Consider the following 27,963-nt stretch of genomic DNA (forward strand, 5'->3'; position numbering starts at 1 on the left):
TCCATTTACTGATTTGTGAAAGTAGCTAGTATTCTGATCCCCCAAGCTAAGCCATTGTATCTTTGCCTTCTGTTTGAAAAAACTCTCTTCAGCCCTGACGGTAGAAGCGTATTTATGAACAGCATCCCTTTCTCGCATGCACAAAATTGGATTCTCATGCGCTGTATGCAGAGCCTGTTGAGCCTTATCCATTTCGTTTTTTGCATCTTTCACTCTATCTGAAATGTTGGAGAAGTGAGCCATATTGAAAAGTTTCAATTCCTGCTTTAGCTTTCTTAGTTTGCAACACAGCTGATACATTGGACAACCCCCCGAATTCTGATCCCATACCTTCTTCACCAAGGGCATGAACTCGTCATGATCCATCCACATATCGAAGAATCTGAATGGTTTCTTTATGTTCTGATCATTGCCAATAACCTTTACCACCATAGGAGAATGGTCTGACATACCCGAAGGCAAAAATCTCGCTTTCGATAATGGAAATTTCAGATTCCACTTCTCATTGACAAGCACTCTATCTAGTTTCCGCATAATCAGATTCTCAGGACATTGGTTCGACCAAGTATAATGCATACCTGAATACCGAAGATCATCTACTTTCGCTTCTCGAATACATGTATCCAATCTGTTCATAGTACCAGCCCACGTAGTAGACCCTCCTAACCTGTCCGACTGGTTGCGGATAGCATTAAAATCACCCATAAGAATCCACGGGGTTGACTCCCATCCATCACTACGACTCACAATATCAGACCATAATGCCTCACGTAAGGAAGCATTATTGTCTCCATAAATAATTGAAGTATTGAAACTGATATTGGTAGCTAATATAGTGACAGAAACATGAATAGCCTGGTCTGACATTCCAAAAACATCCACCTTCACCGTATCAGCATTCCAACAAACCCAAATACGCCCACGACAAGAGAACTCATAATTATACAAGAAGGACCAAGAACGCAGAAGAAGTTGAGAAACATTATCTTTATTCTTGTCTTTAACTCGAGTTTCAACCAGACCAAAAAGAGCTATCCTCTCTTGATGGATGAGCCGACGCAATTCTGAATGCTTTATAGGATCATTCAAACCTCTAATATTCCAACATCCAATAATCATAGGAAAATAGAGAGGAGTACAAACAGCAACACAAAGATTACCTTGACGTGCCTCCTGGAGAGGAGCCAGATTTCTTATGCTTCTTTGAAGAGGCTTTTGAACCCTTTTTCTTTTTCTCTAGAGAGTCTCTAGCCTTAATAGCTAACTGATTAACAGTTTCCCTTTCGGTGGAATTCAGGGTTTGAGGGGTTGTCAGGATCGTTGATGTTGACTGCTTATCGGTTTGTTCCCCATCTGTATCACCTCTCATTGCGTCCATATCTTGATCTAAAGCAGTACTTGCAGCCCCTTGCTCCTGATTCATGTCTTCTCGTAAACTCTTCAAGACAAGAGGAGAGGAAGGATTTTCATCTTCATGACAAGCAGCATTGTGCACATCTGATGCCGCATGATCAATCATTTTACAATCAGACATATGTATACCAGATGTTGAACAACCATTCTCTTTACAATTACCCACTTTGGATGCCAAGGGGGCATTCTCCCCACTCACAGAACCCTTGTTTCGTTTACCAACTACCTGCCACTGAAACTGATTCTGCTTGTTATCCGCAGATTTAGAGTTCATAGCTCCTAGATTCCTCTTACCCTCTGCCACCACTTTAAGATTATCAATGTTATTAGTAGCACATAGCGCTGTGGTGTGTCCAAAGACATTGCAATTACTGCACTTCGACGGTATCCATTCGTACTCAGCTGAAATTGTTATGAATAACCCATTTGGACAGCGAAGATCATATTCCTTAACCAACGTCTTCGAAGCATCTATCTCAACGCAAACTCTTGCGTAACTAAGCCTTTTACGCAACAATGTCGTATGATCTGCATGAAGGGGGACTCCAATAGCACTCGCTACACAGCTCAACCCCTTAATAGTCCAATACTCGAGAGGGACATTATACAGCCGAACCCATACCGGAACTCTGGCCAAATCATCTTTCAAAAATTGCATGTTCGGTTGCCAACGTTTAAGCACCAAAGGCCTGTTTGCCATGTGCCATGGGGCTCTTTCCAGCACATTAGTGGCATGATCGATAGAATCAAAATTGAAGATGAAGAAACCATTATCCGAAGACAAAACTTCTGATAGACCGTAGGAGCTCCATATTCTTTTGGCAATAGAATTAACCACGGGATACGGTAATTTCTGCCCCACAAAATGACCAACTAGGGTGGATTTCCAAAATTCGCAGCCATCTTCAAACACATCAAGTGGAGGAGCTACTGTCACACGACCATCAGTCATAGTAGGGGGAGCAAAGTGCAGATTACGAACTGAACTAATGCCAAGGGTCTTGCTACCCTCATTGTCATCAACATCAGAACCCTTCAAAGCATTTAAAAAATTCAATTTGGGTCTAAGTTTTAGTTGTTCTTGTTGATGAGACCCTACCTTCACCTCATCAACTTTAGAACCCAACACATGGTTCATTTCTGGAACAACATTAGAAGCTTGGACAGTAGAGTGTTTCTCTATACTAACATCAGAATCAGCTTGAAATTGAGAAATCCTCATCCCATGGCTATTCAACATATCTTGCAGTTCTAATCTTAATGTATGTCCAGACTTAACTTGATTGTGTTGTTCAATGTTAGAGCTAACCATTGGAACATTTTCCACAGAAGAACATAGAGACATTATGGTAGCATACAAATACTAGAGAGAACAAAATTCTAAGAAGATAAACTGAGTCCAAGAAGCAACCTAAACTCAGAAATAACAGCAACCTAACTCATAAACAACAAGATGCAGAATAGTTCATGAAGGAAGGAGAGAATTACAAAATTACGAGGCCAATATCTCCCAGCACACTGATTGTAACAATGATCCGTTCGGTCAAGATGTAGAGTAGGTTCCGAAGAACAACATACTCAAAAATGGTAACGATCCAACGGTGAACAAAGGAGATCAAGCTACGACAAACCACTCTGAAACTAGCAAGAAAAAATGAAACTTTTCCAAAGAACTGTGATTTAATCTTCACATATGGCAAAAGCCTTCATGTCTATGACAATCCATTCACTATGCTGCAACTTCACCACTTCTCCATAGTTCCAGAACTGAAAATGCAGAATAGTAGAAATATTGCGAGATCAATCTCTTACCTCGTTGATTGGATAACAAATCCGTTCGGTCAATGTTGAGAGAAGGTTGGAAGGAACAACATAGTCAGAAATGAGAACAATCCAACGGTGGACGGAGTAGATGTAGCTCCGACAGCACCACTCTCTCTCTCTCTCTCTCTCTCTCTCTCTAATTATGAGGATTTTTTAATCAAATAAAACTTACCAAAAGTGGAATGTCCACATACATTATAAGTCTCGGCAAAGTCAGAATCATTATCATACAATTCCTTCACATATTTGAAGCCTAGCAATCTAGTATTCATGGCGTGTAAAAGAACATACCTGCGTGAAAGTGCATCAGCAACGATGTTCTCTTTGCCTTGCTTATACTTGATTACGTAAGGAAAAATTTCAATGAATTCAACCCATTTTGCATGTCTCCTAATCTGTTTACCTTGTCCTTTCAGATGTTTCAAGGACTCATAATCTGAATGGATTTACCAATTCTTTTGGCCACAAGTAATGCTGCCATATCTCAAGTGCTCTTACCAATATATAGAGTTCTTTATCGTAAGTGGGATAGTTCAAGGTCACTCCACTTAACTTTTCACTGAAATACGCAATAGGTCTCGGATCCTACATTAAAACAGCACCTATTCCCATTCCAGATGCATCACATTCTATTTTAAATGCTTTCGTAAAGTCGGATAAAGCCAAAACAGGTGCAGAACAAAAGCCTTGATCCTCCCCTCATTTAAACCCAACTGACTTTTGAACATCTTCATTCAAGGGTACAACTATTATACTTAAATCTTTCACAAAACGCTTGTAAAAACTAGCTAACCCATGAAAACTCCTTACCTCACTTACCGATTTTGGTGTAGGCCAATCCCGAATGGCCTTAAATTTCTCCTCATCCATCTTGATACCCTGTGCAGTTACAACATAGCCAAGAAATACAATTTTCTCCATGCAGAAGGCACACTTTTCAAGATTAGCATACAATTTCTCAACACGCAACACACTAAGTACATTACGCAAATGATCAAGATGCTCAGCTAAGTTCTTTCTATAGATCAGAATGTCAACAAAATACACAACCACAAACTTGCCTATGGATGCACGCAACACATGATTCATTAAATACATAAACGTAGTAGGTGCATTTGTAAGTCCAAACAGCTTTACTAACCATTCATACAAACCATGCTTCATCTTAAATGTTGTTTTCCACTCATCACTTCTTTCATCCCAATCTGATGGTACCCACTTTTCAAGTCAATTTTAGAGAAAATACAAGATCCATGTAACTCATCTAACATGTCATCAAGCCTAGGAATGGGGTGTTTATACTTTACCGTTATGTTGTTGATGGCTCGACAATTAATACACATCCTCCATGTTCCATCCTTCTTTGGAACAAGTAGCATGGGTACAGCATATGGGCTCATACTCTCACGAATGTATCCCTTTTCAATCAGCTCATCAACTTGCCTTTGAAGCTCCTTTGCCTCCTCGGGATTGCTTCTATAGGCTGGTCGGTTGTGAATTGAAGCTCCAGGTACGAAATCAATCTAATGCTCTATCCCCCTCAATAGTGGTAATCCGCTAGGAGTATCGTCGGGGAACGCATCATGAAATGCCTGCAACAAAGAAATAGCAACACTAGGCACAATATGATCAAGATCATTAGTATTAAAGTAAGCCTCCTTGTACACAAGTAAAATCATTGGCTTGTTAGTGAAAAATGCAGATCTGACCTCACCCTTTCTAGCGTAAAAATTAGGTTGTTTCTCTAATTTTTCCACACAATTCTCATCACCCTTCCTGACTTTTTTCACTATCCTCCAATGGTGGCATGCCTTCACAATCAGATCTGTCACTTTCAGATTCCATATCACCATTATCTCTAATCATCATGATTCTCTTGTTTGGACATTCTGAAGCATAATGTCCATGTCCTTAACACCTGAAACATTTAACATCACGAGTACGTTTAGGTTGAGTTTCATATTTACCTTTGGCACTAGTAGGGAAATCAACTTTAACCTTTGGTGTTTCGGTTCTGGAAGGAACAAAGGACCTCGATTGGACAATACTCTCTCTCTTTAGATTTGGTTTCCAAGATGATGAAGAACTCGAATTAAACGCTGGCCGAGCATGTCCCTTTCGAAGTTGTCTCTCCACCTTCGTAGCCATGTGAACCATGTCCTCTAACTCCACATAGTGCTAGAGCTCAACAACATTGGCAATCTCCCGATTTAACCCATTAAGAAATCTAGTCATGGTGGCTTCTCTATCCTCAACAACATTGGCCCGAATCATTGCTATCTTCATCTCTTTGTGATATTCATCTACTGTCTTATAACCTTGATTCAGACCTTGGAGCTTGAGATATATGTCTCTGTAATAGTGGTTTGGGACAAAGCATCTCATCATTAACATTCCTATCACACCTATTTTGGATTTTCAGGATCAGATCTAAATCTTGATTGTGGGTTGCGTGACCACATCATCACGAGATTCGCATCAGTTGCTTTGATACCAACTTGTAGGTATGGCTGCACTACTTGTTACCTAAAGAATTTGTTATACATACTGATCATGAATCCTTGAAGTTTCTTAAGGGGCAAAGCAAGCTGAATCGGAGACATGCTAAATGGGTGGAGTTTATGGAGTCATTTCCTTATACCATAAAGTACAAGAAAGGGCAAGTTAATGTGGTTGCTAATGCTTTTTCTAGGAGGTATGCACTGATCTCTATGTTGAATGCAAGGCTGATGGGTTTTGAACAAGTGAAGGATCAGTATGCTAATGATTCCTACCTTGCTAATGTGGTTGCCAAATGTGCAAAGGGAGCTTGTGATGGGTTCTTTATGCATGAAGGTTACTTGTTCAAAATGGGTAGAATGTGTATTCCTTTAGGTTCGTTACGGGAGTTGCTTGTGCGAGAGGCTCATGGTGGTGGTCTTAGTGGTCATTTTGGGAAGAAGAAGACTTATAAGTTGCTGGAAGAACATTTTTTTGGCCTAGCATGTTACGGGATGTGCACAAGGTGATTGAGAGATGTGCTATTTGCAAGAATGCTAAGGGTAAAGAGAATGCATATGGGCTGTATATGCCATTGCCTATTCTAGAGCAACCATGGATAGATGTTAGCATAGACTTTGTACTTGGGTTACCAAGAACACAGCGTGGAAAGGAATCAATAATGGTCGTGGTTGATCGATTCTCCAAAATGTCCCATTTCATTCCTTGCAACAAAACTGACGATGCAGTACATGTTGCTGATTTGTTCTTTCAAGAGATTGTTCGTTTGCATGGAGTTCCTAAAAGCATTGTCTCTGATCCAAGGCTTGTTTGGATTAAGTTATGGGCTTTTCAGTTTAGGGTTTTGGGTCAATTTTGAGTGGACCTCATATAAGTCCACATAAGGGGTCCATCAGGGTTAATTTTTCAAGAACTATTTAAACTCATGTAAGCTAAAATTTTGGCAGCTTTGATGATAATGACTTTTGAATTTTTCAGTTTTAACGTGTGAGAGTGATTCTTGCATTCTTCAATTCTTGAACGAACTAAATCTGACTTATCGAAGATTAACTGGCTTCGTGGCGTCATTCTACTCAATCCAATAGTGTTGGTGCCTTGGGGCAGGTTTCCATTGTGTCACACTCCTATCAGACCTATTTCGGCTTTCCGGGATCATATCTCAATCTTGATTGTGGGTTGCGTGACCACGTGATCACGAGGTTCGCATCACAAGGTAGAAAAACATGTAAAACTTCTGCCCGTTCAACTGTCGGAATGAGAATTATGATTGTTGTTGTAAAAGTGGACAGTTGCACATTTTACGTCAGAATCCGAATCTGATTGTTTTTTCATTGCCCGGATCATATCATACACGTTCCAATCTAATATGATCCCAGCAAGGTCAAATTCAGATTTTGTCATAAAATTTCTTGCTGTCCAGTTTTACATGAATGAGTATAACTCTAAATGCAGTCGTTGGATCAGCTGCAACTTGACCTGAAGATCCTGGAGGTATTGGTCTATGTTGGGGTAAAGTTTCAGGTGAATTAGAGTTCGAAAGACTTGCGATATAGGTCAGAACATGTTGTACGGATATAATTATCATCACCAATTCAGTTTTGAATACGGGTTATTTCCTTTTGAACTCTAAGACTCGGCACCACATATCTTTTGAGTGAAAGAAATTTGATTCTGCCCCTAACACGACTAAGTTTCCCCGTTTTTCCAATTGGTTGAATCTACCAACAGAGGTGATAGCTCGACCTTTACTCATAAATTTACCTATATTTACAGTTCTAGAGCTCCAAATTAAGTGAAGTCAGATTTGTTGGAAAGCTAATATCCCTGATTATAACTTCTATGAAGAACCCCTCCTTGCATGTTATCATTTTTAGGCCAAGGTTACGAATTTGTCTAGTTTTCGTCAATGGTTTTTAGATGAAGTTTCCATTATCTTAATTTCCTTTTTCTCTCAAGACAACCATTCCTATGTTTTTTTCTCCATTTCATGACTCCTCCTAAGCCAAACCATAAGCTATACTCATGGTTAATAAATTTTGATTGTATCTCACATAACATACGCATTTGATTCACGAAGTTTTCTATTATCAAATTTTCATGCTTTTTATTATTAGTAAACTTCCTACCACACCTAATTCATACATCATCTAGTCTTGGGCGAACTTGACCTAAGGGGATTAAGGGTCCCTTTTTTCCTTTCCATGCAATAGTTTACTCCAAGTATACCTTTTTTAGTGCCTGTTTGTTTTTGCGTTTCAAAAGTGCTTTTGAAAAAAAATTAATTTTTTTATTTACTTAAAATTAATATTTTTTTGGTGTTTCCAGATCATTTTGATTTGCTGATGTCAAAAATGATTTTAAAAAAATAAAAAATATTATTTTGATGTATTTCCGAACAAAAAACACATGAAAAAGCAACCACAACTACACTCGTAAATACTCTATTAGTAAATTAGATCACAATTTGTTGTTTCCTAGGAACCCTAGGATCCTTTCGTGGGTTGGCTCTGGAAAGTCAAGTATTACCCCCTCTTTTTTTATACACAAAATATTAGAGTTTAAAAAAAGGATCATCATGCTTATATTGTACATGAAGTGTTTGATGAAATACAAAGTTTTAGTTGTTTTTAATTTTTAACAAAGTTATAATATTATTTTGATGAAAAAGTTATAATATTAATATTTTAAAGGCTCTTTAGTCATTAAACTAAATAATTTATCAGGTACAAATTCAGAATTTCTTTTCCTTTCATTCAACCCTCACATGGTCGGCCACTCATGTCCCTTGGTCATTGATTTTCTTTGGAAATTTTTTTTTTGCATGATTTCATGTTCAAAACAACTTATAGTAATTTAATTAACCTCATTCTAACAAATTCTACAATTCCCTCAACTTCGCTCAAGAACCCTAATCTACAAATCCTGAAATTGGTGCACAATTCCTAATCAAATCTCAAATTAGTTTTGACAATTAGGTTTAGGGTTCTTACTTCATGGAAATTTGGATTTCAACTCAAATTTGGTTGAAGATTTTAACTTCTCCTTCCTTGCATGCAACCAACCCTCTCATCCTCTTTCCCTCATAATTTCTTCACCTGTTTCCTTGTTAATTCCTTTGTCATTGTTTTTTCCTCGTCTTGCATTTATAGCCGATCCATTTTTCTCTTTTTTTACGGGGATTTACAAAAAAAAGGTGACAATTCAAGACATAGATAGGAAAAGGGTGGTATTTAAAGGAGAGAGAAAAGTAGTTCCTAGTTGTTTAATTCTCGTTAGTAAAGAAAAAAGGGAAAGAAATAAAGCGTGTAGAACTAGGCAGTATTCCTATTGTAAGGGAATACCCGGATGTGTTCCTAGAGAAATTACCTAGATTGCCTCCCATTAGAGAGATTGAAGTCTCAATTGACACTTTCTAAAGAACCAGCCCTATAGCACAATCGCCCGTATAGGATGGCACATATGGAATTGGCTGAACTAAAGGTTCAGTTGCAAGAATTGTTGGATAAAGAATTCATTTGACTTAGCAATCCTCAATGGGAGCTCTAGTACTCTTCATAATGAAGAAAGATGATACCTTTCAATTGTGCACTGACTACAATCAATTGAACAGGGTAACTGTGAAGAATAAGTACCCGCTTCTATGAATAGACGATCTGTTTGATCAATTAAAGGGTGTCAGAGTCTTTTACAAGATAAATTTGAGGTTTGGGTACCACTAGTTAAGGATTAAGGATCATGATATACATAAAACTACTTTTAGGACCTGTTGTGGACATTATGAATTTTTGATGATGCCTTTTTGGTTGACAAATACCTCGACAATGTTTATGGATTTGATGAATATGGTATTTCGAGTATATATGGATATGCATGTGGTAGTGTTTATCGATAATCTACTATTGTATTCTAGCTCTTATATAGAACACGAGTAACATTTGAGGAGTGTGTTATAGGTTTTGACGGAGAATAAGTCGTATGGAAAACTAGATAAGTGTGAATTTTGGCTTAAAGAGGTTGTATTTTTGGGACATGTCATTTCTGTAGAAGGGATACTTATGGATCTAGGAAGGTAGAAGTTATGCGAACCTCGTGATCACATGGTTACGCAACCCATAATCAAGATTGAGATCTAATTTTGGAAAGACGAAATAGGTCTGATAGGAGTGTGCACAATGAAAAACCTGTCCAAGGCACCAATACTATTGAAATGATGTAGAATGACGCCACAAAGCCAATTAATCTTTGATAAGTCAGATTCAGTTCATTCAAAAACTTTTGAATCCAAGAATCACTCTCACATGTTAAAACTGAAAAATTCAGAAGTAATATTCATCAATTGCTATTGAAATTTAGGTTACATGAGTTTAAATTATTCTTGAAAAAATAACCCTAATGGATTCACCCTAGTGGACTGATTTGGCCAACTTACAAAACCAACCAAAAAACCTTAATCTGAAAGCCCACAACTGATCTAAACAAGCCTTGGATCCTAATTGAAAACAAAGTATTAATTAAGCCCAAAAAAGCCTTGGACTCTAGCTAACAAAAATAAAGATAAATACCTAAAATCCTATGTCTTTATCTGCCCAATGATCCTTAGAAACCAATATGTCATTAAATACTACCAACCCTTCTTTCATTGTTTAGTTAGGATGAATGAGGAATCCTTGTAAAAAAGGATTCTGAAACATTAATGAATTATTGTCACACTTGGAAACTATGTTGCAGCCTATTAAAGATCCTTGTAGAACTAGGAGATTCCCAAAATAAACTGTCACATCCTTATAGGAAAAGGATTATTGCCAAATAGGAAGCCCATAAGTCAAAATGAAGTAATTAAAAAAAAGTATACAACCGGTTCTAACCTATATCGCAAGTCTTTTCTGAATTCCAATTCAACTGAAAGTTTAATTCAACATAGACAAATACCTCTTGAATCTTTTGGTAAAGTCTCAACTCGATCCAATGGTTGGATTTGGAGTTATGATCAATAACATAAAACTGGATGGTAGCAAATTTTACGTCAAAATCTGAATTTGACCTTTCTTGGATTGTATCAAGAAGTAGTTTTGAATTAGGAAAGACCTACCAACATGACAAAAATTCATAGTTTCTTGGGATTGGCAAGGTATTATTGGAGATTTATTGAAGAATTTTCCACAATAACATCTTATCTGACCCGATTTACTTGCAAAGAAGTTAGGTTTATTTGGTCAAAAGAATGCAAGGAGAGTTTTAAGAAGCTGAAAAGAAGGCTCACATCAGCCTAATATTGGTTTTTTCCTTTAGGGACAAAAGATTTATATAGTATATAGTGATGCTTCCTAAAAGGGTTTGGGTTGTGTTATGCAACACGGACAAGTAATTATGCCTTGAGACAACTGAAGCCACATGAGGTGAATTACCCTTTACATGACCTGGAACTTGTAGCGGTAGTGTTTGCTCTTCGGGTTTAGAGGCATTATTTGTATGGGTCGCAAATTCAAATCTTTACGGATCATAAGAGTAGTATTTGATGTCACATAAGAAGTTAACCATACGACAATAGAGATGGGTGGAGTTGATAAAGGACTATGATTGTGTTATTGATAATCTCCTAGGAAACGCTAACATAGGTGCTGATGCTTTAAGCTAAAAAGGAAAACAATAGTAAGTAATATGGAGGAACAAGGGCGGGACAACCTAACAGAGGATGAACTTACAACTAATTGTGAGGCCGGAAGGTTCATTATTGTCTCAGATAAAATCTGATCTATACTACGAGATAAGGTCTTGGAGGCTCGATAGATGGATGAAGAAGTAAGGAAAGTAAAGGAAAAGATGGAACAAGGTATTCAAACACCATTTCAAATGTATACATGCATGTACATACAAGCAAAAAAAGGAAACAGGCTCCTTTGAACAAGCAAAGGGAAGATGCTCCTTGATACAAAACAAACAATCTAGCAATTTAAACCAAAACAACAATCTGGCACCAAACCACAGAGGATATGGCCATCAAACACTTCTCCACAAAACAAACCACAAAATTAAAACTAGCCCAGATCACAATTGGACAAGGACAATACACAAGGTTCTGTAGGCATCAGTTGAATCAAGGCATAGGCCCTGCAATAATGGCCCTGTACAAGCACGACAGAGAGGCAATCCAGCCCAACAAAGGGGATTTCAGTAACCAACTTCAAAACAGTAGCAACAGGCTACTCGACCAGTAGACAGATGCAACATCATGAGCAACTTGCAAGCATACATGCCAGAAGCACCAAACAAACATCAAATAATATGCAAAGCAGTAGAGGGAATGAAGTCTCTACACATAGCTCCATAGCAGACCATTGCACCAACTGCAGAAGCGTGGAAATCAGCAATATCCATGTCAGCAACCAAGAAACATCATTGGAGGCCATCCCATTGACAAACAGCAAGGCTGAGCCACTAAGAGCCAATCATCTATGAACCTGCATCAACAGCTGGAAACCTGCCCACAAACAGAAAGACAGGTAGCACGCAAACACTAGAGTAGTGAGCCATCAACACATCTCCAACGAAACAAACCAACTCTTCAGTCATTACTAGGACAGGCTCCATCCAGCACTCCCCGCTAAGAAGTGAGTAAACATCATCACAACAAAGCAAGCGACATAAAACACTACAGCATCATCCCAAACAAACTCTTAGGATCCATTGCGGGTACCTGGGGAGAAGTAGAGTTAGCACAATAACCCAAAGACAGCCTCTACGAGCCAGTGAAGGACAACTGAAACAGAACCACTCCAACAGAAGATGAAGTAGCAGACTAAACAACACCAAGGTGCAAAAAAGCTCTCTAGCAATGATATGAAGAAGCACAACCAATTCTACAAGAAGCAGCAACCAAACAACAGACCACAAAGCGAGACCGACTCTAGAGAACCAGCCCCTTCAGACAACATCAGCTAGCATCAGTAGGCTAGAACACAAGGACGCCAGTAAGGTGTAGAAATCTTGCCCAAAACACAGCCCATGCAAAATTAAAAGATCATTGCAGACCCAGAGGGCAACATTACCAGTGAGCAATATCTAGACTTACAACCAGATCAACTCTGCAGTAGCGGCAAAGGTGCCACTATACCATGCTCCATCAAGCTCCTCTATTGCAAGCAACCATGGGGAAAGACAAAGTTGCTAACGACAAACTACCAGTTTGAACTTTCCACCAAGAGCTAAACAACAACACAACAGAAGCTAACCAACAGAACACCCTGTAAGAGAAGACTGGACAAAACAGCTTGAACCCATATAAACCTAACTTACAGATTCAACACAAGGATGTCTTCTACTGATAAACACTCTTGCAGACACTTGCATGATAAAGACCAGCGAGTGCCCAGGGCAAGTAACCAACACTACTGCCAGCCAACTTCAATAAGGATGAAACACAACACACCAAACTACATATGAATCCCGTTTTGCATCTCACCCTAAGAGTACCAGGATGTATATGGACTTAAAAGGGGTACTATTGGTGGCCTAACATGTAAAGGGAAATTGCAAAATTTGTATAAAATTGTGAGACTTGCTTGCAGGTGAAGGTTGGACATTAGAGGCCAATAGGAAAATTACAACCTTTATCGATTCCCGAGTGGAAATGGGAACACATCACCATTGATTTTGTGTCAGAATTGCCTAGGGATAAAAAGGGTAATGAGGCTATTTGGGTGATTGTGGAGCGACTGATGAAGCTTAACTTGTTTTAACCCATGGGAAAAGTGGATCCGGTGGATAAATTAGCCAAGTTGTATGTAAATGAGGTGGTTAGGCTATATGGTGTGTTGGTGTCAATCGTTTTGGATAGGGATCTAAGGTTCACATCGAGGCTCTAGCCAAGCCTACAACGGGCTTTAGGAACTAAATTGAACTTGAGAGTAGCATTTCACCCTTAAATTGATGATTGGTCTGAAAAGACTTTTTAGACTCTTGAAGATCTTCTGAGAACTTGTGTGTTGGAATTTGGAGGAAATTAGGAAGATCTTTTGCCTTTGGTGGAATTCATGTATAATAATAGCTGCCAAACCATAACTGGTATGGCCTCATACGAAGCATTGTATGGGATGGGAGGAAATGCTGCACCCTGGTCTATTGGGATGAAATGGGGGAAAGGAAATTACTAGGGTCAGAAATGGTACAAATGACACCTGATAAGGTTGTCAGAAAGTTACGCGGACAATTGGAGAAGGCCTTTAGAGTTTCAGGTGGGAGATAAGGTATTTTTGAAAGTGGCACCATGGAACGGTATTATTCAGTTTGGAATCAAAGGGAGAATAACTCTAAGATACATTGGCCCTTTTGAGATTATAGAAAGAATTAAACTTGTTGCTTACCGATTAAATTTACCCACACTATTGGATAAGATCCATAATGTATTTCATGTATCACTGTTGCAGAAAGCAAATGCAGATCCATTAAGGGTGTTGCCACAAGTTCCTATCGAAGTCAATGGAGATTTAACCTTAGAAACCAAATCGATCAAGATTTCTGGATTTGGGTGAAAAGGTGTTAAGGAATAAGAGGATTTCATTGGTAAAGGTTATGGGAGAGCTCTCAGATAGAGGAAGAGACATGGGAAATGGAAGCAGAGATGAAGGAGAAGTATCCGTATCTATTCAAGGATGTAGGTATGAGACTAAATTTCAAGGACAAAATTTGTTTTAGGAGGAGAGAATGTAAACCCCGGGTATAAATTCAGCATAAAATTGAAAAAATGTTTTAAATTGAGTAAAGAAAATAAAATGAATGATATGTGAATTTTGATAAATAGGACACAAATATATGTATATATAAAAGGTAAGGATATGAAAATTGATCCGAAATCATTTCTTGTAAATGTTTGAGTAAGAAATGTAAACCTAGTACAACTTAGGAGTTCTATAAAATTTCTAAATTAAGTGTATAAAGAAATTAAGCAAATAAAATACAAAAATTGAGGATTTGATACTTGTAGTAAGGCAATGATATGGACCTTTGAAATTCAGAAAAATGGTTAGCAAACAAATTTTTAAATATAGAAGTGCGAAAATGCCCAAAAAATAAAAAAGATTCAAAATATGAATTAAATTTTAATGGAAGTGATTTATAAGGAAAGAAAGGCAGTGGGTGTATAAATTAATGAATTTGGATATCTCCAATTGAAATCGATATTAAAAATATATCAAGAATGGGGGAAATAATACCCGATAATTATAAAAGTTACTATGTAAAGGGACATAGTGGGAATTTGATAATTTTTGCCAATAAAGGGCTTGGGCTGGTCATGGGGAGGATTAAGAGGGAATAGAGAAGAAAACTCTATTTTTGCTTGAAAAATCCTCGAAATACCTAGAGAAAAACCTAGAGAAAAACAAGAAAAATAAAAGAGTTAGTGATATTAAAGAATTTAGACAACAAAATCACTTAGATTTAAAGTGTTCTTGAAAGAAAAATTTAGGGATAAAGTGAGAAGGAAGGGGTGGCAGCAGCAAACAAGGAAGAAAGGTGGGAATCCTTGATTTATTAGCACTTGAAACCTATATTACTCCTTGGTAAGGTGTCCTAACATCCATTTAACAAGTTGTTGCAATATTTGTTAAGTTGTCATTGATTTTTCATCAAATTAAGGTTAGGGTTCATGATGAGTTTTAGGGGAAATGAGAAATTAAATTGAATTGTTGTTTGTGACATGTAATAGGATTGAAATCAGCTCAAATAACGAGTAATTTGGAAAGAAAATTAGTAGTCCCTTGCTAAGTGTGTGGCAACCATTGATGTAATAAGAGGAAGAGTGTTTTATTTAAATCCTTAGCTTGATGATATGTGTTTATATGAATTAAAATGATGAAAATGCACGAAGGAATAACAATTAAAGTGTTAGAGAGGGTTGAGAAGAGTGTTGATTGATAAGTTAATGAAATTGGGAGAATTATCTACAATTGTGATAAATTGCAAAATAATGATATATTGGGTAAACTATTTCTTAGAAGGTGTCTTTGGCAACATTATAGTGTACATAACATGGCAAGGAATTGATTTTTAATGAGGATAAGTTAAATTGGTAATGTGTGAATGCTATGGGATTTGTTGACGAAACTAGATAATTTTGTCTTTTGCTCTTCTAGAGGGAATGCGAGCATAAAAATGGGGAAATTTGGACTAGGTCTTTGCATAAACATTATAGCCTTGGATGTTTGCTATCTAAGGAAGTTGACCTTGCTTAATTTAGAGTTTTAGAAATCTAGCTATGGGATAATAAACAAGAAGGGGTCGGGACAGACCCTACTGGACAGTTGGTCATCTTCTTGATAATGGGTAGTTTTGAGGGTTTTAGGAGCAGAATTGGGTTCTTCTCCCTTAATAGACTTACAGCCCCGTGTCTTAGCTTTTTGAGGGATTAAACCACACCTTAAATGGAACTCTATAATGTTAGTTATGGATGAAACACAAAATAATATTCAAATGAGAAATTACGCCTATTGTGATGTTGGTTTGCATTCTTATTTAATTACCTAAGGAAAAGGATTGGTGGGAACATGAGACATAAATTTAAGAAAAATGGGTAATAATGAATGAGATGATTAAAGAGAAATTTGTATAGATTTTGGATTTAGGAGAAATAAATGCCCATAAGTAATGATTGTATACTTGTTGATGTAGGCGGAGCCACGGGACCCAGACAGTTGCCCGAGATTACCAGTTAAGCTTTTACAATAGATAGGTTCCTTACACCTATGTTTATGGATGAGTGCTCTTAGAGTAGTTGGTCTAGCTCTGAACCTACGTGCATATGACTTCGTTTCTCAGGAAATCTGTGCCGCGAAAGATCTTGAATTTGAGACTTTTTATACCAAAATATTCTTTTAAATGAAGGCATTCATGCTTGGATGGCAGCTCAAGATCAGCCTCATGAAAACCTTATATTCCCTGAGGAGTTTCTACCCCGTGGAAACGCTCTTTAATGGAACTTTAGCTTTAGCTAGTCGTGACCAAGAAACCACAGGTTTCGCTTGGTGGGCTGGGAATGCCCGCCTTATCAATTTATCCGGTAAACTGCTGGGAGCTCATGTAGCCCATGCTGGATTAATCGTATTCTGGGTCGGAGCAATGAACTTATTTGAAGTGACCTATTTCGTACTGGAGAAGCCAATGTATGAACAAGGATTAATTTTATTTCCCCACCTAGCTACTTTAGGTTGGGTGTGGGTCCTGGCGGGGAAGTCATAGACACCTTTCCATACTTTGTATCTGGCTTTCTATTTTCTGCTATTTTAATTTGTTTAGCATGTTAGTGCTTTGAACTTGGTAGTCTATGTGTATGATGTTAATAAGAGAATAAAAAGGGGATCAGTACGAATAGTAGGTTGAGATGACATTGATTAGCTATCTGGGTTTGGATAGCTAATGGTATCAATGGGGTTCCATTGGTACCGACATTTTCAAATGACTTTGATTAGCTTTCCGAGTTTGGATAGCTAATGGTATCAATGAGGTTTCATTAATACCGGCATTTCAGATGATATTGATTAGTTATCCAGGTTTAGATAGCTAAAGGTATCAATAGGGTTCCATTAGAGCTGACATTCCTTAAATTGATTAATTGATCCCAGGTCATTGGGTGACGAATGATATTAGTGAAGATTTCTAACATTGTCATGGTTACTCACGGTTAAGGGAAAAAGATAAGTTGATTAACTATTCCAGGTCGGAAATAGTTAATGATATCAACAGATTGCATTAGTATCGACAATCATTTCTATTATGATTAACTACTCCGGGTAAGGAGGCTAATGATGCCAAGGGTTCTTGACATCGACAACTTTGATGGTAAACCAAATATGGATAAGAATTGATTAAATATTACTTGATGTTGTTGTGCCCCTCTTGCGGTCCCTCATGAATCCACATGCATACTACATTATTTCTTACTCAAGTTACATTTCACATAATAATAATAGCGATGGTTGACTCCTTTTTTACAATTGCTTCCTTTACATTTGTGTTTCCATTATATCCCTTAAGATTATAGTTCATTATCAAATCATAACTATCATCACAAATTTAGTTTCAAATATGGCTTACTTCCTTTCGAACACCAAGACACGGTAATACACATTTTTCAAGGGAAGGAAACCTGATTCTACCCCTAACATGACTAAATTTCTTGTTTTGACAACTTGTCAAAATTGCCAGCACAGGTTGCAACTCAACCTCCCCTTAGATATCTATCTATATCTGGAGTTCTAAAGCTCCAAATTAAGCAAGGTTAGACTTATTGGAAAGCTAGCATCCTTGGCTATAACTTCTATGAAGAAAATTTTCCAAAATTTTATCATTTTTAGACCCAAATCCTCTTTGGAATCAGGGTGATAAATCTGTCCAGTTTTCTTCAATGGTTTAAATGAACCTTCAATTATCCTCATTTCCCCCTCTTCTCTTAAGATAATTATCTCTATATTATATACATGGTAACCTTCCTAAATATGACTTCCCAAGGATTGTCTAAGCTAATATTGTTTTAGATTTTGTTAGGACTCACATATTTGACAGGTTTGGAATTCTTAAAGCTATCATTAGTGATCGTGGCACTTGTTTTTTCAATTGTTCAATGCAAGCATTACTACGTAGGTATCGTATGACTCATTGGACTTCCACAGCTTACCATCCTTAAGTGAATGGCCACACTGAAATTTCAAATCGATAAATCAAGTCCATTTTGGAGAAGACAATACAACCTAACCGGCGAGATTGGAGTCTCTGACTGGGTGATGCACTTGGGGATTATCAAACTGCTTATAAATGACCTATAAGAATGTCACCTTATAGGATGATTTACGGGAAAGCATGTATTACTAGTGGAACTTGAACACAAAGCTTTTTGGGTCATTAAGCAATGCAACTTTTGTTATGATGCCGCTTGGATTGCAAGGAAGTTGCAATTGGAAGAGTTAGAAGAGATATGGAATGATGCCTACGAGAATGCAAGGATTTACAAAGAAAAGACCATGAGTCTTCATGACCGAATGATTACAGGAAAGGAGTTTCATGTTGGAGACAAAGTCCTTCTTTATCATTCACGTTTGAAACTTTTTCTTGGAAAGTTGTGCTCTTATTGGATTGGACCCTTTGTTGTTTCTAATGTTTTTCCTTATGGTGCAGTTCAGATTACAAGTTTAGAAACAAAAAAGTGCTCAAGGTCAATGAGAATCGATTGAAAACTTTTTATGAAGGTTTGACGACATAACTCACTACTTTCGTGGAGTTAGCTGAAGCAATCTATGAGGCATGAGCATATGTGTTAAGTCAATGATATAAAACAAATGCATGTGTCAAGTCAATGATATAAAACAAAAGCACTTATTGGGAGGCAACCAAAAAAAAAAATCAGATTTGCTTCCTATCTTGTTGAGATTACATTCACATTACATGTATACATGAAGATGATAAAGACATTAGGAATTTTAACCACGTAAGCCAAAAAGCCAACCCAAAACATATTACCCTTAGTGAGCCCTTTTGAGTTTGTTTATCTTTTCTTTGTTATGTTGTAAGCCTGAACTTTTTATATGTTTTCATTTTCTTCTGGCCAAGGATTAGTATAGCATGTACTTGATATCTCATGATATTATGGTTGGAAATTATATGGAAAAAAAGTGATACTTGATGGAAAGAATGGGCAAAGTTGCCAAAGGTAGACCATTAAAAAAGAAAGAAAAAGAAAAGCCATTCCATTGTGTTCTAAAATCAAAAAAAGTTACGTATTGGTGCTTAAAGATAGTGAATTTGTGTGCTTTGATGAGATATCATGTTTCAAAATTCAATTGTTATAAAATGCTCTACTTCCATTGGTTTTAACCTTTTTCTTCTCATTTCTTTTACCTCACCCTTAACCTTAGCCCCATTACAACTGAAAAGTAAGACCTTTTAATTCATGTATAGCTTGTAACATTTTAGTAATGGAGATGAGATTGAAAAGTAAGCTTATGGTAGAACATATTCACTGATTGAATTGGAGAGATTTAAACACATAAGCCCTAAATATGTGAGTGTTGGAGTGTCTATCAAAAAGAGGACCTATCACTTTGACATGACATAGATTTCATTTAAATCCCAATGATTAATTGAGTTTTGAAGTTTACATGTAAATAAATTTATGAAAATTTATATTTTTATCCTTTTTTATTGCATTTTTGTTTATAATGCATGTACTCCTAGACATTGATGGGAGATTAAGAGATTAACCATTGTTATTTTATTTGTTTATTTACACTTTGGACTTCCTTAAGTTTGATTTTATCTCTCGTTTCTCGAGGATGAGTGACACGACCAAAGAGTTGATGTCTTCTCCCAAATGTAAGAGTGTCAAAGTAATAAATAACCCGACAAGACCGGGGTCGAACCACAGGGAGGTTAACTGTATAAACTACAAATAAAGAAATAGATAATAACATAAAAAGAGTTGAAGAGAGCTTTGAGATGTGATATTCATATAAGGATTAAACAAGGATAAAATAATTGTCAAGGTTAGAGAATCCACTAATAGTATTTCAAACAAGAATAATATAAATTCTTTTTATTACTCAACTGGAAACCACACATAAAGGAGGTTCCAATTGGTTTATAAATTGTTAACATGATTACATTAGTTATCTTATTCGAATAATGCTAATACTTGTAAATGTTGTCAGGTATTCATAATTATAACTTATGTTAACAACAAATCAAGTTCCTTTTATAGCATAGGTGTCTGTTATACCATACGGTTGGGCTATGAAAATGCCAAGTATATGTTGTACCAAGGGTTATACAACATAAATCTAGATTAACCATTTAACAAGCAAAGTATTAAAAGTGAACAAGATAACAAATACAAAACATGTTAGTATCAAACATTAAAGTTAATGTTGAGTTTATACTATACTTATTCTTACACCATTAGTGTAACCTTTTCACCTTGATATAATAAACTTAGTTAAATATAATGAAAGAGAGAAACATAAATAAACAAGATAAGAACATAAATAAGATACAAGTTAACTAAGTAAAGAAAAGGAAATGAAAAGCATAAACAAGAGATTAATATAAACAAAATTTATGCATTACAAAAATATAAAGAGAGAGAGCAAGAACATGATCTTGATATGAAAACCAAGATGCCTAAATGCATAGCAAATGCCTCCTTTTATAAGCCAAAATTTAAAACTATTGATTTGATGACTAATTGTTGAGTGGGTGGCCACATCTTGACTTGGTAACAATCCTTATCTTCTTGTCTGAACTATTTATTTTAACTATTGATTTGAACTTGAAAACAACCTTTTTGAATCTTGAACTCTTCATGAAAGTTTTAGGCCTATGTCTTAGCTTTCCATCCATATAGACTAGACCTAAAACCAAGTTCTACAGCTCCAAGTATGATCAAATAACCGAATAGTGTTCCAGTTTGGACTGAACCAACATCTCTTTTCTAAGCTTGCCCCTCTCTTTGTCTTCTCAATTTCAGTAGTTAAACTCATCAATCAATCCTTTGATTTATGTGATAAGCGCAGATTTAAGATGAACATTTACCATAAATTAAAGGTATCTTATAGTATTAGACTTGTTATTATAAAACATGCTTTAGTTAAGGAGTTATTAATACTTCAAGTGCAAAATGATGATATAAAAACTTGATAAAAATGCACTTTTAAGTACTAATCACACCCCCCAACTTGCTCATTACTAGTCCCTAGTAATCAAAACGTTAAAATAGAAAAACAATTTGCAAGTTCCACAAAAGAAGGCATTCATCATTCAACTTCCATTAATCTATCCAAGTAAACAACTCTCATTCGATTTATATGTTTGCTCCATACTGTTGAAACAAGATATCAATAAACCTTTTTTTTATGTGCTCAATGTATGAAAACATAAATGATGAGGCTTTTATTGAAAAAAAACAATATTATGTTCTAATGTTTTTCTAAGGTTACTTGCTTGGGTTGAGATTATTATCTTTTTTTTAAGTTATATATATATATATATAACTTAAAACATAAATATGACCATCACATAAAAAAAATTATTGAAGGACTTCAGAACCAGGATCCAAAGACTAGTTCAAATTTAAAGGAAAAAAAAACTTTGTAGTCATAATTTCAAAATGAATAAAATCAATGAAGAGATAAAAACTCATATTATTGATTCCATTCAAGCTTAATCCCTAATAATGTATATTGAATTTTTATTTTATAAGTCTCTATTATTTATACTCACCATCATTCACCACTATCATTTTTTAAATTTAATTACATATTGCATTTATTACAACTTGAAATTAAAACTAATATTTATTTACTTTTTAAATTTTATTTTTTAATGAATCTTAAATTTTTTTAAACAAATTTAAATAACAAAATCTATTTTTTTAGAAAGTCATAAATATCTGAAACTCACTAAATTATACTATTTTTTTAATTAATTGTTGAAATTTATAAATTTACCACATTTTTTTTTATCTGTGATATGCTACTTTGAATAAAGAAACTCCAATTAATGAGGAATTAATTATCTGTGATAAATATTACAATTTAGAATATTATTTACTTAAAAATAAAACAAAAAATATTTTTTTATTTTTAAAATTTTATTTTTTATATCAATTATAAAAAAAAAATTTAAATAAAAAAATAATTCAAGTACAACACAGTGTTTTCAACTGCCTGATGGCAAATGTCAAATTACTACGTGGTGAGCTTCTCCACCACTGAATAATTTCATTTATGCTTCATTCTCAGTGTGAACATGGTGTAATGTCAGACAGATATTTTAGGTACAGAGAAATCTCCGCCTAATAAATGCTAGGATTGTATTACAGGAAAGCACAACCTGTGTTCCAGCTACCCGCGAGGCTGCAATATATTTTCACACCCAACACCAATTCCAAATAAATACGTCCTGCATTGTCATCCACAAGTTTTCTTCCATATATATTTAAACACACACACTCGAAGAACTTTGTTCGGCTTGATATTATCGATCATGGCTAAGAGTGATGTGAAGCTTATAGGGGCATGGCCGAGCCCTTTTGTGATGAGGCCAAGAATTGCCCTTAATATTAAATCTGCGGGGTATGAGTTTCTTGAGGAAACACTGGGATCCAAAAGCCAGCTTCTTCTTGAATCAAACCCTGTCCATAAGAAAATCCCAGTTCTGATTCATGATGGCAAGCCCATTTGTGAATCTCTTGTGATAGTGGAGTACATTGATGAGGTTTGGTCTTCTGGACCTACCATCCTCCCCTCCGATCCTTATGATCGTGCCCTTGCTCGGTTTTGGGCTGCCTATCTCGATGAGAAGGTACCACCTCTCTGATCTCCATCTTTCAATTTCTAGATTCATTATTTGCGACGTTCTGATTCTGGATTTCTTTATTGTTATGTTGTCCTGATCTTTCCCTGGCCATATTGAATATACGCAGTGGTTTCCTACGATGAGAAGCATTGCAACAGCTAAAGAAGAGGAGGCTCGAAAGGCGTTGATAGAGCAAGCAGGAGAAGGGGTGATGATGCTGGAGGATGCATTTAGCAGGTGTAGCAAAGGGAAGGGTTTCTTTGGAGGAGATCAGATCGGGTACCTTGACATTGCATTTGGTTCCTTTTTGGGGTGGTTGAGAGCCATAGAGAAGATGAATGGAGTGAAGCTGATTGATGAAACTAAGACTCCTAGCCTGTTGAAATGGGCAACTAGTTTTTCTTCACATCCTGCTGTGAAGGATGTCCTTCCAGAGACACAGAAGCTTGTTGAGTTTGCCAAGGTTCTGGCCAAATTCAAAGCACCCAGCTCGAACTCCTAAATAAACCATTATTGCTTTGTGGGCAACTTGAAATACTAGAACTATGTAATTTGAATACTAGAAATTAAGCTTGTTGAGGAGAAATAAATTTAGATTACTTGCTGTGAACAATGATGGGGGCTCTAGTTACCATTTGCTTGTAATTTTGCTGCACCATTTTGCTTGAAATTAAGAAAACTTGTTGAAATAACGGTACAAAATAATCAAACATGACTGAAAAAACCCTTTATAATTTTTTGTTTTACCGAAAAAAAATTCCATTTTTAATCTAGGGTCGTTTGTTCTTTCTTTTAGATGTTTTATATATTTAAAAAGAATTTTAAAATTTAGGATAAACCATGCAAATTAAAATTTACCTTTCTTTTTCATTTGTTCTTATGTAACTAATAGTATATAATTTCTTTTTAAGTGAAATTAACCATGCAAAAATTTGGGAATTTCATCGATATTTTGCCTGTAAAATAGGATGATTTGGTTGGACTTCTTGAGGGAAGTTTAATTAAAGTGGTTTTTTCTTTTAATAATGCCTAGAAAAGTAGAGATTATAGGTAGTTTTGTCGTTATAAATGGGTTTTTAAAAGCTTCTAGGGTCTTTTTAATGTATTTTTCAAGTGAAAGAAGTTGAAACATGAGTTTTTTTAGATCCCAAAACTTGAACCCTAATTCTTTGATCATCGGAGGGGACTAGAAAATATTGTAGACGATGACAAGTCATCCACCACATTGAAGTTAAAAAAAAAAAATAGGGATGATGACGTTTCATCCACTCCATAAAAAAAAATTACTCTATGTAAGTGCGCTTGGGTAGTTGGCTAGATGCATAGATTTGCCCTACCAAACCTAACAACATATGACTGTTTTTTTTTTGAAGTTATTTTTTAAAACATTATTAAAATACCTCCTTATTTTATGTATTTTTTTTATTTTCATTAATATTTTTGTTTAAATTTAAATTGAACCCTCTCTTTGGTTTTTAAAATTACTTAGTTTACATTTCTTAAACAGTAGTTATTTTTTAATTATTTTGTATTTTTATAATATTTCAAAGATAGTATCGTAATTTATCTTTTATATTTAATATAAATAAACTATATTTGCTTGATGTATTTATAAAAATAAAATCATTTGTTATTGGTAAGAATACATTAACCTCTATGACAATAAAAATAAAAAGAAAAGTCATGGTTACACATTTGCATACTTGATACAACCAAAAGATTGATGTCTTCTCCCAAGTGTAGGAGTATCGAAGTAATAAATAACCCGGCAGGACCGGGGTCGAACCACAAGGATGTTAACTATATAAATTATAAATAATAATAATAATAATAATAATAATAATAATAATAATAATAATAATGATGATGGTGATGATGGTGATGATGATGATAACGAGTTAAAGAGAACTTTGAGATGTAAGATTAATGTGAAGACTAAACAATGATAAAAACAGCTGTCAAGGTTAGAGGATTCACTAATAGTATTTCAAATAAGTATAATATAAACTTTTTTTATTACTCAACTGGAAACCACACACAAAGAAGGTTCCAATCGGATGATTTGTCATTAATTGCTCATTATAAATTATTAACATGATCATATTAATTATCTTATTTAAGTAACACCAAACTTTTAAATATTGTGAGGAATTCATGATGCTAACTTATGTTAACAACAAATCAAGTTCCTTTCATAGCCATAACATAAGTGTAGGTTATACCATACGGTTGGCTATGAAAGTACCAAGCATTTGTTGTACCAAGTGTTATACAACACAAATCTAAATTAATCATTTAACAAGTAAGGTATTAAGAATTAATAAGATAAAAATGATAAGACATGTTAATAACAAATTGTTAAGGATATAATCATTGAAGTCTATGTTGAGTTTATATTATACTTATCCTAACACCATTAGTGAAACATTTTCACATTGACATAATAAACTTAGCTAAACATAATGAAGAAGAGAAACATAAATAAACAAGAGGAGAACATGATTATATAAGTATAGTAAAGGAAATGAAAGGCATAAATAAGAGATTAATAAAACTATAACATGAAATAAAACCAGAACATTAAAACTACAAAGAAAGAAAGCGAGTAAGGAAATGATCTTGATCTGAAAACCAAGATGCCTAAATGTATGGAAAATGCCTCCTTTTATAGGTCAAAATTCAGAACTATTGATTTGATGACTAATTGTTGAGTGGGTGGCCACATCTTGACTTGGTGACAATCCTTACCTTCTTGTCTGAACAAAATGTCATTGCTAACGTCAGAATTTGAATAGATAGTCTTCATGAAAGTTCTAGGAAATTGTCTTAGCTTTCCAACATAAAAAGAATCGGTGCATTCGGACTTCTAGAACTCGAGATATGGGCTGAACACTGAACAATGTCTGGGTTGTAGGACAGATTCCGACTTCTCCGTTGTTGCTACAATTTGAACTCGAAAATGGCACTTTAAAATCTTGGATTCCACATGAAAGTTTTAGGCCTATGTCTTAACTTTCCATACATATAAACCAGATCTAAATCCAAGTTCTATGGTTCCAGGTATGATCCAATAACCGAATGGTGTTCGAATTTGGACTAAACCAACATCTCTTTTCTAATCTTAGCCCTCTTTTTGTCTTCTCAATTTCAGTAGTTAAACTCATAAATCAATCATTTGATTTATGTGATAGGCTTGCATTTAAGATGAACATTTACCATAAATTAAAGATATTTTATATTATTAGACATGTTATTATAAAACATGCTTTAGTTAAGGAGTTATTGATACTTCAAGTGCAAAATGATGATATAAAACCTTGATAAAAATACACTTTTAAGTACTAATCACATCCCCCAACCAGTTTATTACTAGTTCCTAGTAATCAAAGCGTTAAAATAAAAAAACAATTTGCAAGTTCCACAAAGCAAAACATTCATCATTCAACTTCCATTAATCTATTCAGATAAACAACCTCTCAATAAACTTATATATCTGCTTCATACTTCTTAAACAAGATATTAATAAACCTTTCTTTTGTGCTCAATATATCAACATATAGTTATGAGGCTTTACTTGGAAGAAAACAAAATTGTGTTCTAATATTTAAGGTTAACTTCATTGGGTTGAGATTATTATTTCTTTTTTTTATTATTATTATATATACATATAACTTAAAACACAATGCATCTTTAACCCATGTAACGAGCTTTCGGCTAATGACTCCCACACCAGTTGGTCTTAGAGCATTAGGTGTTGAGACACCCCTACGAGCTCAGTAACTCGGGTTGTAGATACTGATACGTAGATAGTGCAATGTTTGATTCCCTTAAGCTTTTCTCCTTAACCCATGTAACAAGCACTGAGCCAATAGCTCCCAAGTCAGTTGACTTTAGGGTATTAGGTGTTAAAACCCCTTCAAGCTTAATTGCTTAGGTTAGGGAGGCTACGAAACCAAACTTATCTATGTTTTTTATTATCATCAATATTATCAATTTGTTTTTTTTGTTTTTTTTTGTTTTTTGCAAATTATATACTATCATTTTCCCTTAGATGTTACCTTTAACAAAAGAACATAAATAGTGTAATAATCCAATGTGCAACCCACAATCATATGTTAAAGTGTGTGTGTGTGTGTGAAAATGAAGGTTTAAGAATACTTGTTAAATGAGTATTTGAGCAGAATCAAGTGATAACAATGCGAGAGTTTGTAAACCCGAATATTTCAAGAAGTATTCTAATAGACCTTGATAAGAATATTTACTAAGATGTGTCTCAAGAGTCAATAAAATTCCTCCTTACTCTGCCATCCTAATAACAGTTTTGTCAAATGGTTTTAATAATAGCAAAAATAGTTAGTAAGTTAGTTTTTTTTTTTAATGTCAACTACTACCCTCTCCCCCTAACCAGAATGAGACATTGTCCTTAATGTCCTAAGGTACAAAGATAGAGTATAGAAGACATCACCTGAAACAACGAACACTGACAAACCTGAAACACACTTAAACAAATATAAGAAATAACAAAACACAAATATTATACTCGTGATTGTGTATGTATAGGTAGTTGTGATTATGGCTCACATCTTCCCTTGATTTTACGTCCAAAAACTGCTTAAACGCCCTTTATGGGTCGGGGATAGGCTTCCCATCCAATTTTCTTAAAAACTAGCAAACAGGGTCTTTTTTTAGTCAGATTTCCAAGACTAAGTCGATCATGTTCTTTATGAAAATTGGGCCATAAATCATGAATTGCACTATGCACATCTCCACTAGGGTGCGTCTTAAGAGTAAATAGAAGATTATCTAAAGACCCCTTACTCTGGCCATCCTTAATGAATTGCATTTTATCTTCACGGTTTATAGATACCATTCCTAAAGAATAACATTGTG

At 35.4% G+C, this 27,963-nt stretch overlaps 1 protein-coding gene across 1 annotated transcript; it reads left to right on the plus strand.

The window, feature by feature from the left end:
- The first annotated feature begins 22,668 nt into the window (after nucleotides 1-22,668).
- Nucleotides 22,669-23,686, plus strand: LOC18102327 (glutathione S-transferase U17). Its single transcript, XM_006378081.3, has 2 exons — nucleotides 22,669-23,079; nucleotides 23,201-23,686. The coding sequence occupies exons 1-2, from the start codon at nucleotides 22,762-22,764 to the stop codon at nucleotides 23,573-23,575; spliced, it is 693 nt and encodes a 230-aa protein (XP_006378143.1). The 5' UTR covers nucleotides 22,669-22,761; the 3' UTR covers nucleotides 23,576-23,686.
- The last annotated feature ends 4,277 nt before the right edge of the window (nucleotides 23,687-27,963 follow it).

The sequence above is a fragment of the Populus trichocarpa genome, chromosome 10 (genome assembly GCF_000002775.5).
Source record: "Populus trichocarpa isolate Nisqually-1 chromosome 10, P.trichocarpa_v4.1, whole genome shotgun sequence".
Taxonomy (NCBI): domain Eukaryota; kingdom Viridiplantae; phylum Streptophyta; class Magnoliopsida; order Malpighiales; family Salicaceae; genus Populus; species Populus trichocarpa.

What these genes read in the sequence shown, in the direction of transcription:
- LOC18102327 (XM_006378081.3), top strand. Translation starts at nt 22,762, where the DNA reads ATGGCTAAGAGTGATGTGAAGCTTATAGGGGCATGGCCGAGCCCTTTT. An exon ending in CTGCCTATCTCGATGAGAAG is followed by an intron (nt 23,080 to 23,200) that starts GTACCACCTCTC and finishes GAATATACGCAG; the next exon opens with TGGTTTCCTACGATGAGAAG.